Below are 14,642 nucleotides of genomic sequence, written 5' to 3' on the forward strand. Positions count from 1 at the left end.
ATTGGCATTGATGTAAGAGCCAGTCAGTGCCTTAAGTTGGTACCAAGTTCAGAAAGTTTAAAAAGTCTGGATTCTGAATATCTCCACAGGCAAGAGAAGACAAGCAGAGTTGGTATCCACAGCATTCTTTCGCCAGAACAAGGATTCAAAGAATTGAAGGGGTTTGGAGATCTCTGACCTAGAATCAGGTCTTGCAGGGTGAACATATGAGAGGGAGAAATCCAGGTCTTTGCTGGATTATTCTCCAGGTCTGTGAGGCTCAGGCTAAGCCCTTGTACACACAAGATTCGGAATGTGTCCGATCAGACCGTTTTGTCAGATATTCCGACTGTGTGTGGTCTACATCGGACTGTTTCCGTCGGAGTATCCGACGGACCAAGTTTTCCAACTTGTTGGTAAAATTTTCAGACAAAATATTCCGATCAGACATACTCCGATCATGTGTAGAGAATTCTGATCGGACAAAGTGCCACGCATGCTCAGATCAAATTCCTACACCAAAGCTATTGGCTACTAGCGTGAACGTAGTCCCATCATAACGAAATAACGTCATCACGTCGGATTTTCCGACAACTTTGTCCGACCGTGTGTATGCAACAGTTTGGGACAAAATCCGACGGATTTGGTTGTCAGAATCTCTGACCGTGTGTACAAGGGCTTAGAGAGATTCTCGGATCTGTAGATTTGCAATGTAAAAGGGTTGCCTGGGGCTGGACCTTGTCTGACTGGTGTGAGGCAACAAGAGCCATCTATGACCTGAAGTACTGGATGATCATAGAAATCCTTGTGCCCCTGATCACGTTTGGGAAGTTTTTCTTGTTTGAGCATGGTAATCAGTTTGCAAATACCCCGTTTGGTTACAAGTCAGTGAGATTACAAAAGATGCTACAAGCTCAGGAATATTGTAGTGATATTTTTTATGGGAATTTCTTCTTTTTTTTTTTTTCTCTTATTTTGTTGGATCAGAGCGGGGTGTAAGTTAGAATGTATATTGTTTTAAATATCATATATTGGATTTATTTTGGTATCTTTGTTTTTTTTATATTTTGGATGTGGTTTATAGTGTTTTCAATGTTTTTTGATATATGTGTTTGTTTAGAAAAAAAACCTTTTTCAATAAATAAAAAAATGTAAAAGTTCATTAAAAAATGGAATAAAAAAATTTAATATTAAAAAGGGCCAAATTGAAAAAAAAGCATGTATTTTATTTGTAAAAAAAAATGCAATTGTTTACACCACAATTATATCTTCGGGACATTCTGAACCTGACAAATTATAAAATGAAATGTGTACATTTTATCTACAGTAAAGCCTAGTACACACTATTCAATTTTTTTAAGAGATCGGGAGATTCCACTGTACTAACTATGTGAAGTTAGTATATCGATCTCCCTCACTAAGCTATTGTGTTCTGACAGGGTGACAAGCCCCCCCTCCCCCCCCTCGCCAGAACACACCATTGAGAGAGCGGATTGTATGTCGATCGATAGACCTTTTTTGGTCATGCCCCTTCGACAGAAGGCGGCCAAACGGCTGCCGTTCACATGGCGTAATAGCAGTCAGTTTCTTTTGAACCAATGCCGTCTAATATTTGGCCCATGTGCATGGCCCTTAACCACTTCCCGTCCGCCCTATTACAAATTGACGGTGGCAAAGTGGTTTCATAATCCTGATCGGACGTCATATGATGTGATCAGGATTATGAGCCGCTGCGCGCCCCGGGGGCGCGCATCGCGGCGATCGTTGTTGCGAGGTGTCAGTCTGACACCCTGCAACTACGATCTCGGTAAAGAGTCTCCGACGGAGACTCTTTACCACGTGATCAGCCGTGTCCAATCACGGTTGATCACAGTGTAAATAGGAAGAGCCAATGATCGGCTTTTCCTCACTCGCGTCTGTCAGACGCGAGTAGAGGAGAGCCGATCGGCTGCCTCTATTATCATCGATTATCAGCACAGCCCCTCCCGAGGATGCCCACCCTGGACCACCAGGGATGCCACCAGACCACCAGGGATGCCCAGGATAAGGTATGCCACCCTAGACCACCAGGGATTCCAGTCAGTGCCACAATGGATGCCAATCAGTGCCCATAATGGATGCCAATCAGTGCCCACAATGGGCATCACTGATTGGCGTGCATTATTGTTTGGCACTGATTGGCATCCATTAGTACAGTATATTATAATACAATGCCGCCTATTAGTTCCCATCCGTGCCGCCTATCAGTGCCCATCCATGCTACCTATCAGTGCCCATCCATGCCCACCTGTGCCGCCTACCCATGCCCACCTGTGCCACCTACCCATGCCCACCTGTGCCGACTACCCATGCCCACCTGTGCCGACTACCCATGCCCATCCATGCCGCCCATCCATGCCAGCTATCAGTGCCAATTTGTGCCACCTATCAGTGCCCATCCGTGTCGCCCATCAGTGCCACCCATCAGTGCCGCCTATCAGTGCCCATCAGTGCCACATATCAGTGTCCATCAATGCCACCTCATCAGTGCCACTTCATTGGTGCCACCTCATCGGTGCCCATCAGTGCCGCCTTTTCATTGCCCATCAGTGTATCCCCATCAGTGCCCATCAGTGAAGGAGAAAATTTACTTATTTACAAAGTTTTGAAACTGAAACAAAAAAACATTATTTTTTTCAAAATTTTCGGTAATTTTTTATTTGTTTAGCAAAAAATAAAAACCGCAGAGGTGATCAAATACCACCAAAAGAAAGCTCTATTTGTGGGAAAAAAATGATAAAAATGTAATTTGGGTACAGCGTAGCATGACCGCGCAATTGTCATTCAAAGTGCGACAGCGCTGAAAGCTCAAAATTGGTCTGGGCAGGAAGGTGTTTAAGTGCCCAGTATTGAAGTGGTAAAAGCGGAGGTCCACCCTAAAATAAAAAATTAACATTCCCCAAAAAAATCGATAAACTTTTTTGGAAAAAATGTTTTTTTATTTATTTACCAGAAACGCCTGTCTTCCTAATCTGCCACTTCCTATACCATGGAGCTCTTCTTTTTCTTCCTCTTTCTGGGTAATGGGGTGCAGAAGACAGCCGGCCATTCACAAAGTGCTGCGCAACTCACACATGCGCAGTAGGGAACGGGCAGTGAAGCCGCAAGGCTGCACTGCCTGTTTCCCTTAGTTAGGACGGTGGCGCCGGCACACGATCCGACAGACGGTTGGGGAGGGACATCGCGGCCTCCCTGGACAGGTAAGTGTCCTTATTAAAAGCCAGCAGCTACAGTGTTTGTAGCGGCTGACTTTAAAAAAAAAAATCAGCTGGAACACTGCTTTAACACATTTTTCAAACTAACACTGGTCAAATTAGGAAAACTTTCATTTTTTATTTTTTGTTACTTTTTTGTCCATTGGTTGCATACAAAATAAAATACATTCAAGGCAATATCATCAAAATAAAGCATTTTTGTCCTAGAAAATTATATATGTATTACATTGATGTCTTAAGTATTGAAAAAAATATTTAATTAACAGGTCCATAACAGCTATGTAAAAATTGCTTTGGTCTATAAGGGGTGTACAGGTGTGAAAGCTGAAGTATTTGAATGTTTAATGTCAAAGAGAGAAAAAGCTATTTTACATCACTTTCCATATTATCTTTACATTATATGGCTATAAGCACAACAACTATTATCTCTAATGACTTCATACCTCTCAACATTTTGAGATGTAAATGAGGGACACCTACTAACAAATATATGTAGGCATAAGACATGACCCCTGCCACACCCCCTTAAAGAAGAATTAACCAAAAAAAAAGGTTAATTAAATCCACAAGGGCTTTTTTTTTTACTACTACTATTCCTTTATATTGGCTTTTAAAATTTACAAATGCAGCAGTTTAGAAATTGGATGAAAGGTTTAGCAGTGCATTGAGAAACACTTTTTGAAAGATAAGAAGTGCATTTTATATACAACTATATAGATCAAACCAAAATGAGGGACAAATGTGGGGGAAGAGGGACAGAGGGACATTGCTCCAAATCAGGGACAGTCACTCAAAATCAGGGACAGTTGGGAGCTATGTGACTGTGCAAAACCCAAGATAGACCTTACCTTCATCATTTGTTTCAGTGGCTGGTGTAGCTTTAGTGTGTACACTGTGAACAGAAGACATTGATTTAGACATCTATTAGGAGCGTTTATAGGTTGTTTTTGTATGATATGTCTTACATAGCAATGGGATCAGCAAGAGGCTCTTCAGCAGGCAAAGAAGATCCAAATTCAACAGGGTGCATTTGAAGCATATCCATAGAGCCATCCTCGCTGCATCTTTTACCTTGTGGTTGATTTTCATTACTGAAAAGAAAAAAAACATTCTATTCATAATCTCAAAAAAACAGTAAGGGCCCATTCACTCCAGGATGCACTGCATGTTCCATGCGTGTTTTCCATGCACTGGGCGTGTCCTGACACATATTGTTATATTTAATATGCTTATAAATATTTACTGTCAGTTTGAGAATGATCTCACTGCATGCAACATAGGATTAGATGCAGTGTAAGGCAAGTTTCCATCTTTGGTAAACTATCAAAAAATTCTAATACTGATTTGGCTCCTTTAATTTCAAAAATACAGATGTGTTTTTTTTTCAATTTTAATTCCACTCATATATGTGTGGTATTATTTTTAGGTATTCATGGTCATCAGACCTAAATGCAAAAGACATCAACACATAACAGTGTCTGCAGTGCAAATGTTAATTGGCCTTAAGCAGTGGCGTCGCTAGGGAGTGGTTTTTGGGGCTAAAGCCCCGAATCTGGGGCCCATAACCCAGAGTCTCTGCAGGGGTCCCCAAAGGGAGCAGAGGCTCTCTGGGAACCCTGATGTAAGTGGGGGGCTCTCTGGGGACCCTGATGCAAGGGGAGGCTCTTTGGGGACCCTAATGTAAGGGGGGCTCTCTGGGAACACTGATGTAAGTGGAGGGCTCTCTGGGCATACACACACACACACACACATGTATATTACTGTATATATATATATATATATATATATATATATATATATATATATATATATATATATATATATATATATATATGTATATGCCCGCCAAAGCATATGACTTTCTTTACTACGCTGCTATTGGCTCTAGCCCTAGAACTTTTGTAGACCTAGCAACGACCCTGGCCTTAAGTGATTTCAACAACTCCATATTTTAGAACAACTCAATGCAAATAATCTAAACCAGTGTTTCTCAACCTTTTTTTCAGTCAATGCACCTTTTAACATTCTGCAGAGTCTCGAGGCACTCCATTCTAAAATGTAAAAAAATAAACATATCGTTTTATATAATGCAGCAACGTGCACACGCATAGGACAATTAAGGTTAGAGATGGTTTATTATTCCAAAGCAAGTACACCTTTGCACACTGGTACTAACTTGTATTCCAGAGTTTCTCATGTGCCTCAATTTTTTCCTCTAATGTGACCCCAGTGCTGCCAGGGAGGGGCAAACAGGAATGCTGTACAGGCGCCTAATGTCCTTCTTTTCAAATGTTTTTATTGAGATTTTTAGCAGAGTTAGTTACAACAAGGGTTACAAAACAAAAAATAATAATATATAGTAATAAAAGTAACATAACACAGTATAAGGTAGGGACAGGGTTTTCTCAGCACAATATAGCATATAAACAAATAATCCACAATAAAGAATAAAGTAGTTTTCTCAAGTATCTAATATTCATAGTCATAAAGGGACTCGAACAAGAGTAAGTCTCTTAGAATTTGTATAATAAAGTCCGTAATATAATTATTGTAAGATTTATAAATAGCGATATGGATAATGGCCACTTCTGGACCCCAAGACACCCCTCATAGGGATCTATCTGTGTCTTGGAGTACCTAGGCCAACATCCTAAAGGAAATTCAAACACAGTAGTTATCTTTTATGAAGGAAAATAAAGATCTATTCTTACTCCGCAGCTCAATTCAGATAAACAGACATGTGATATATTTGTCACTTTGTTATGAAATTATTTTTAAAGCCATTCAAAAAAAAAAAAATTAAAACGCACAGGAGTTCTTTCTTCTATATGATTAAAGAATCAGCATTATCTAAATTGTGGAAGTATAATTTTTGTACCATGTACTCCAAGGTTCCCATAGTTGTTGTTCCTTAATATATAGGGGTTTGTCATTAGGAAATAACAATTCGTAGGAGTGGTGGAGTTGGGTTAATTCTATAACTTCTGTCATAGTAGGAAGAGAGTCAGTTTTCCATTTTCTAGTTATGGATAGTCTCGCAGCTAAAAGTATATGTGTTACTACTTTACGATATTGTTTGGGAATCGTATGTAAATTCATATTCAGAATGGCTAGTTCTGGTGAAAGTTGAAGGACAATACCTGTTACGGAAGTGAGTAAATGGGAGATTGCCTGCCAGTAGTTATGTAAGCTTGGGCAGTCCCACATAATATGAAATAGGGTCCCCAATTGGGTACAATTTCTCCAGCAATTAGGTGACGAGTTCCCCTTGAATTTTGCTAGGATATGTGGAGTCAGGTATTGTCTTTGAACAATTTTTTGTGCCAGTTCCCATAGTGTAACACATGCAGTGGCCCTATATATGCTTCGTAGGGAAGCCATCCATTGTTTAATTGAAAAGTCTTGCCCCAAATCTTGTTCCCATTTAAGGAAGGAAGGTAGTTTGCTGGGTATGTTTTTTTCCCCTAGAATTGGGTATATTGTAACTACTCCTTTCTGTGAGGTGGCATGGTTATTGAGGAAAGACCATATTTTAACCGGGATTGAAGCTCTGAGTTGTGGATTGTGTAGCAGACACTTTTCTATTTGAATATATGTAGATCGCTCAGAATTTGGAAGCTGTAATTCATTACTTAACTGAGAAAAAGACTTTAATGAGCCCTGTTGGAAGAAGGAACCAAGTTTGATATCCCGACCCAAACTCCAGTCGTGTATTTGTACGCCAGGAATTAACGTTGGTATAATTGTTAGAGGAGGGTTTAACACCGTTATTGGAGTTTTATCCCATTTGTATGTGATGATTCTCTGCCAAGAGTGTAGCGTCGCTTTCACCGTTGGTGGGTATTGAGCTGTAATTGTGGACTTAATTTTCCTACTAAGTAACCAGAATTGCATATTAGGCTGTCGTGTGATGTCTTTCTCAATTTGTCCCCAATAAAGTTTTAGGAGTAGGCAAGAACCATTCTTGCAATTGGGTCAAAAGAGTTGCGTCATAATAATCCTGTAGATCAGGTACGGTCGCACCACCTATATTCCTATGTTTAATTAGTATATGGTATGCGCAACGGGATTTTTTGCCATTCCATAGATATTTTCCCAAACTGCTTTGTAAGGATTTAAAATAGTATTTAGGGATACATATTGGAAGGGACCTGAGTTGATATAATAATTTTGGTAAGGTCATCATTTTGAAAGCTGCCAGGCGACCAGCCCATGTAAATTAGAATTTACTAAGTGTTGTCAGATCTGTTTCAAAATGCTTCTTTAGGCTAGGTTCACATTGCTACGATGCGGGAACGCCGCGAATCCGCGGCGTTTTCCCGCATCGCATACCCCCCGCCGGCAGTTCACACTGCCCTATGCGGACGGCTGGGGGTGTCAATGTTATGTTAATGACACCCCCAGATCCGTCGGCATATCGCAGTGCGATCTGCCGACTCGCACAGGAATCGGATCGCATGGTGTGAACCCCCATGCGATCCGATTCCGTTGCGGACCCAAAAAAGGGTCCCGTGCGAGTTTGCTGCGGGACCGCTGTGAGTTCAGCCATACTATCTGTATGGCTGAACTCGCAGCGCTACGGAGATCGGATGTGATTTGCGGTGCGAATCACATCCAGATCTCCCCCCCGCAGCAGTGTGAACCCAGCCTAAATGGTAAAAAGTTTGTTTTAAATAACTGTTTTGTTTTGTTAGTGAGAGTGATTCCTAAGTAAGAAATCCCCTCGTCTTTCCAGTGGTAGGGGTATTTATTAGACAATAACTGCCTGGTTGTGTTATCTAATCCTAGGTCTAAAATATTGGACTTGGTTTCATTGATTTTATAATATGATGCTGCTCCAAATGTCGTTAGTATATTTTGGAGATTCGGGAGAGATGAAATAGGATCAGACACTATAAGCACTATGTCATCTGCGAACAGACTTATTTTATTATCTATTTGCCCAATTTTTATACCAGATAGTTTTGTGTCAGATCGTATACGTTCTGCTAGAGGTTCGATGGCTAAATTAAATATTAAAGGAGATAAGGGGCAACCTTGTCGTGTTCCATTCGAGATGCCAAAGGGCCTAGACATCATATCATTTGTGTATACTCTCGCTGAGGGGCCCTTATACAGTGCAAAAATTGCCGATAAAATATTTCCATGAAAGCCGAATTTTAAAAGCACTGACTGTAAATAGCCCCAATGGACCCTATCAAACGCCTTCTCTGCATCCAAAGAAAGGAGGCCTAATGTCCTTCTTATCGACCAGTGACGTCATTGGCTGTTTGGATGCCGACGGCTAGAAGGTTGTAATGGTGCACAATGAAAACCCCTGGTTTTGTGTAACTAAAAGTTAGGCTTGATCCACCTGCTGGCTTGTATACAATTTTGGACAGTTTTTAGGCATGTTGGCAAGGCACCCATGGAAAAACCTGTAGGCACCCTGGTTAAAAAGGCTGATCTAAACAATATACTGGTCTCCAAAGTGCTTATAAAATTATCAAAGAATACACCTGTATAGGGAATCAGAATATTTTCATAAAAACATATAGCCAGACATTTACAGACAGAAATAATGACCTTTTGTTTAAAATGTGAGGCAGAGAACATGTTTTCAGGCAGCACAGCCAGCTGGATCTAAACACAAAAGAAATGGCAATCAGTTAAAAGAACAGGAAAGGTTTAAGTGCTTTGAGAGGATTAGAGGTGGATTGCTGGCTGTTGGGCACCAATATGCCACATACAATAAAGAAAGATTAACTAAATTACAGATACTGTACCTCTGTTTTTCTGAGTTCATCTCTTCATCTTCTATCAGATCTTGGCAACTGGATGCAGGCACATCTAGTACTGAAGCAGCCACCACAGCATACATATACAGATATATAAAAAGACAAAAAAGGACATAAATTATCAGAAAAGAACAACTTATTTTAACTGGCTGCACATGTTCAGCTTGTTTTTACACTTTTTCATTACTATGATAAACCCCCACTGTCACTGTTATATTCTTTAAATAGTTTCATGTGTACGAAACTGAGGGTTTGATTTACTATAGGCAGTTGCTCCAGAGCTTAGGCCCCTTTCACACTGGGGCGGGAGGTGCATCGGCTGTAAAGCGACGCTATTTTTAGTGGCGCTTTACCGTCGGATTTGCAGTGTTATTCGGGCACTAGTGGGGCAGTTTTACGGTCGCTAGTGGCTGAGAAAGGGTTAAAGACCACCACAAAGCGTCTCTGGAGTGGCGCTTTGCCGGTGGTATAGCTGCGCTGCGGAGCGGTGGAGGAGCAGTATACACACCGCTCCAAAGATGCTGCTAGCAGGACTTTTTTTACCATCCTGCTATCGCACCGCATCAGTGTGAAAGCCCTCGGGGCTTTCACATTGGAGACAAAGCAACGGCTGTTTCAGGGCGCAACGCAGGCGCTATTTTTAGCGCTGTAGTGCCTGCAAAGTGCCCCAGTGTGAAAGGGGTCTTAGTAAAAGAGGTAAAGCTTCACTTTGCAAAGAATACCCAATCACATCCAAGGAAAAAAAAATGAATTTTTGCTTGCACATGATTGGATGATGGAAGTCAGTGGAGCTTCTGCTCATTTACTAAGCTCTGAAGCAACTGCACTTGCAGAGTGCAAAGTTTATTTGCTTTTAGTAAATCACCCCCTGAGTATACAGTATGTGCTGTAATGTACAGTGCATCTTACAATGATTACCTACAAGCTACAAGCTGTAGTTACGGTAGTTAGGTTAAAAAAACAGATGTGTTCTTGTCAAATTTAGTGCCTAATGTTCTTCTGCTAGACTGAAGTTTTCTTCAGCAAATGGAAGATATATTCAATTTGCTGAAGATATATTCCATTTTCCAAATATATTCGGGCATGGATGTGAAGAGCATGAACACACTTTGTACACAGAGTTCTTATTTATTATGCATAAGCACTCCATGTGTAGGTCCAGCAAGGTGCAGTGCATTGGGCAAGAATGCAACCCCCCGCCCCCCATTGTGACAGATCTCCATTTTTGAAACATCAGACCCCTGATTTTTTCCCCTGCCCCTCAAAGCATCTGATCAAATGTGTGTGTGTGTGTGTGTTTGTGTGTGTGTGTTTATGCATATGAAAAATCACCTCTTCCCACATTAATCTTTGTGACCCCACAATTACATCAGATAATCTGAATGACATCTACGTTTACTGTACGATATGAAATGCTTATGTAACTGAGGGCAATGTTGTGAATTTTATTGATCACAAATCAAAAAGAAATTCACCACTGTGCTAGTGTCCACGCAAACCCAAATGTCCTAAAATGCAAATGTTCACTTTAAACTTTACCATTCTACAAGCTTACCTAAAATCACACTTCTGTAATATTATTTTAATCAAAAGACTTGGTTAAATTTTGGGCTATATTTCTGCTCAAGTTAGTAAACATTGCATTGGGATAATGCATTTTTTCAACTTTTTTTTACTATATTTTCTTAATTAAAGCATGAGAAATTTAAATCATGATGATGTTCTATCTATCTCATTTAATTAAACTTTGACAAAAAAAAACCAGAAGCTGATTGGTTTCTATTTAGAGCTGCACCAGCTTTTGCACTCTTCAGTTTTAGTAAATCAACCCCTATGTATAATACTTGAATGCAATCTAAAAAGGTACAAATTTTAAGGTGCAGAGCTAAGAATTCGCCCTCCGTCACCCCCCACAAAAAAAAAATTCTGCAGCTTAAGTGGTTAATATGGCTATGGACTTTAGAATGTGGTAAGATACTTTCAGATGAGCAGGCCCCCAGACTTTCATTCTGGGAACCACTTAGACGTGTACACACACATCCTAGAACAATGTATTGTATATGTGCACAGCTCACAACCCAACATAAATTTACAATAAAAACAGTGCAGTGCAACCATAAAATAATGATGTCCTTAACCACTTTCAGACCGGACCATTTTGCTGGTAAATGACCAGAGGTCTTTTTACACTTTGGCACTGTGCTGCTTTAACTGGTAATTGCGCGGTCATGCAATGTTGTACCCAAACAAAATTTGCGTCCTTTTCTTCCCACAAATAGAGCTTTCTTTTGATGGTATTTGATTGCCTCTGCGATTTTTATTTTTTGCGATATAAACGTAAAAAGACCGCAAATTTTGAAAAAAAATGATATTTTCTACTTTTTGTTATTAGAAAAATCCAATAAACTCAATTTTAGTCATACATTTAGGCCAAAATGTATTCAGCCACATGTCTTTGGTAAAAAAAAAGTCAATAATTGTATATTTATTGGTTTGCGCAAAAGTTGCGCAGCTTTTAGTTTACGACTGCCTATCTCATTTCTTGAGGTGCTAAAATGGCAGGGCAGTACAAAACCCCCCCAAATGACCCCATTTTGGAAAGTAGACCCCCTAAGGAAATTGATAAGAGGCATGTTGAGCCCATTGAATATTTTATTTTTTTGCCTCAAGCGATTGAATAATGACAAAAAAAAAAATTTTTTTTTTTTTTTACACAAAGTTGTCACTAAATGATATATTGCTCACACATGCTATGGGCGTATGTGAAATGACACCCCAAAATAAATTCTGCTGCTTCTCCTGAGTATGGGGATACCACATATGTGGGACTTTTTGGGAGCCTAGCCGCGTACGGGGCCCCGAAAACCAAGCACCGCCTTCAGGCTTTCTAAGGGCGTAAATTTTTGAGTTCACTTCTCACTACCTATTACAGTTTTGAAGGCCATAAAATGCCAAGATGGCACAAAACCCCCACAAATGACCCCATTTTAGAAAGTAGACACCCCAAGCTATTTGCTGAGAGGCATGTTGAGTTCATGGAATATTTTATATTTTGCCACAAGTTGCGGGAAAATTACAAACTTTTTTTTTTTTTTTTTTTTTTTAACAAAGTTGTCACTAAATGATATATTGCTCATGCATGCCATGGGCATATGTGAAATGACACCCCAAAATAAATTCTGCTGCTTCTCCTGAGTACGGGGATACCACATATGTGGGACTTTTTGGGAGCCTAGCTGCGTACGGGGCCCCGAAAACCAAGCACCGCCTTCAGGCTTTCTAAGGGCGTAATTTTTTGATTTCACTCCTCACTACCTATTACAGTTTTGAAGGCCATAAAATGCCAAGATGGCACAAAACCCCCACAAATGACCCCATTTTAGAAAGTAGACACCCCAAGCTATTTGCTGAGAGGCATGTTGAGTCCATGGAATATTTTATATTTTGCCACAAGTTGCGGGAAAATTACAAACTTTTTTTTTTTTTTTTTTTTTTTCACAAAGTTGTCACTAAATGATATATTGCTCATGCATGCCATGGGCATATGTGAAATGACACCCCAAAATAAATTCTGCTGCTTCTCCTGAGTATGGGGATACCACATATGTGGGACTTTTTGGGAGCCTAGCCGCGTACGGGGCCCCGAAAACCAAGCACCGCCTTCAGGCTTTCTAAGGGCGTTACAGTTTTGAAGGCCATAAAATGCCAAGATGGCACAAACCCCCCCCAAATGACCCCATTTTGGAAAGTAGACACCCCTAAATTTAGGGGTACACTAGTGAGACTAGGTAATAAATGGCGGGTGCCCAGAAACTATAAAAAAATAACTAACCAACCAGCGTCACCTGTAACAGTTATATGGTGATCACTGGTGAAAGGGTTAACTAGGGGGCAATTAGGGGGCTTTATGCGGTAGTATATGGGGGTCCCTGGCGCTATAAAAAGCTGCAGCGAACCTAAATACCTACCTGCCTAACTAGCGTCACCTGTGACACTAATACAGCGATCAGAAAAACGATCGCTTATTAGGCTGGGTTCACACTGGAGCGATGCGGGAACGCCACGAATGCGCGGCGGGTTCCCGCATCGCATGCCTCCCGGCGGCAGTTCACACTGCCCTATGCGAACTGCTGGGAGTGTCAGTGAAATGTTACTGACACCCCCAGATCAGTTCGCATATCGCAGTGCGATCTGCAAACTCGGATCGCATGGTGTGAACACCCATGCGATCCGATTCTGCTGCGGGCCAAAAAAAGGGTCCCGTGCGAATTTGCGGCGGGTGCGGCGGGTGCGGCGAATGGCTGAACTCGAATCGCACAGAGATCGGATGTGATTTGCACTGCAGTGCGGTGCGAATCACATCCGTTCTCATAAACCGCTGCAATGTGAACCCAGCCTTAGTGACACTGGCGACGGGGGGTGATCACGGGGTTAAACCTTTATTGGGGGGGTTAGGGGGGTACCTTAGAACTAAAGGGGGCTAACCCTAACTGCCCTAACAGTTATTAGTCACAAATGACACCCGCCGGGTGATCAGGGGGTTAAACCTTTATTAGGTAATAAATGGCGGGTGCCCTGAAACTATAAAAAAATAACTAACCAACCAGCGTCACCTGTAACAGTTATATGGTGATCACTGGTGAAAGGGTTAACTAGGGGGCAATCAGGGGGCTTTATGCGGTAGTATATGGGGGTCCCTGGCGCTATAAAAAGCTGCGGCGAACCTAAATACCTACCTGCCTAACTAGCGTCACCTGTGACACTAATACGGCGATCAGAAAAATGATCGCTTATTAGGCTGGGTTCACACTGGAGCGATGCGGAAACGCCGCGAATCCGCGGCGGGTTCCCGCATCGCATGCCTCCCGGCGGCAGTTCACACTGCCCTATGCGAACTGCTGGGAGTGTCAGTGAAATGTTACTGACACCCCCAGATCAGTTCGCATATCGCAGTGCGATCTGCAAACTCGGATCGCATGGTGTGAACACCCATGCGATCCGATTCTGCTGCGGGCCAAAAAAAGGGTCCCGTGCGAATTTGCGGCGGGTGCGGCGGGTGTGGCGGGTGCGGCGGGTGCGGCGAATGGCTGAACTCGAATCGCACAGAGATCGGATGTGATTTACACTGCAGTGCGGTGCGAATCACATTCGTTCTCATAAACCGCTGCAATGTGAACCCAGCCTTAGTGACACTGGCGACGGGGGGTGATCACGGGGTTAAACCTTTATTGGGGGGGTTAGGGGGGTACATTAGAACTAAAGGGGGCTAACCCTAACTGCCCTAACAGTTATTACAGTCACAAATGACACCAATGCAAAAAAAAAAAAATGACATTGGTGTCACTGTGACTGGGGGGCAGGGGTAATTGGGGGGGTGATCGGGGGGTAAAGGGGGGGTGTGAGTGTGCCTGGCATGTTCTACTGTGTGTGTGAGTGTTGGTGCAACTTACTGATCCGCTCTCCTCCGTGTCGGAACGAAAAATACCGACACGGAGGAGAGAATACATCACTTCCTCTCCTGTGTTTACATTACAGGAGAGGAAGTGATGTCACCGGGGATTTCTATTCGTCGGGAGCGATCGCGAGGGGGTGGCCATGAATGAATGGCCGTCCCCTCGTCCGGGATCGCTCC

At 42.0% G+C, this 14,642-nt stretch overlaps 1 protein-coding gene across 1 annotated transcript in view; it reads right to left on the reverse strand.

Annotated features, from left to right (window-relative positions):
• The window catches only part of LOC143925522 (uncharacterized), a 76,921-nt gene that overhangs the window by 19,003 nt on the left and 43,276 nt on the right, over positions 1-14,642 (reverse strand). Inside the window, exons 3-6 of the mRNA XM_077450015.1 lie at positions 8,999-9,068; positions 8,799-8,855; positions 4,199-4,324; positions 4,082-4,125 (exon numbers count right to left, since the gene is read on the reverse strand). Coding sequence (XP_077306141.1) covers positions 4,082-4,125; positions 4,199-4,324; positions 8,799-8,855; positions 8,999-9,068 — 297 coding nt within the window. The remainder of the gene's footprint in view (positions 1-4,081; positions 4,126-4,198; positions 4,325-8,798; positions 8,856-8,998; positions 9,069-14,642) is intronic.

This window comes from Lithobates pipiens, unplaced genomic scaffold (assembly GCF_037356315.1).
Source record: "Lithobates pipiens isolate NorthernLeopardFrog02 unplaced genomic scaffold, aLitPip1_a1.2 Scaffold_10, whole genome shotgun sequence".
Taxonomy (NCBI): domain Eukaryota; kingdom Metazoa; phylum Chordata; class Amphibia; order Anura; family Ranidae; genus Lithobates; species Lithobates pipiens.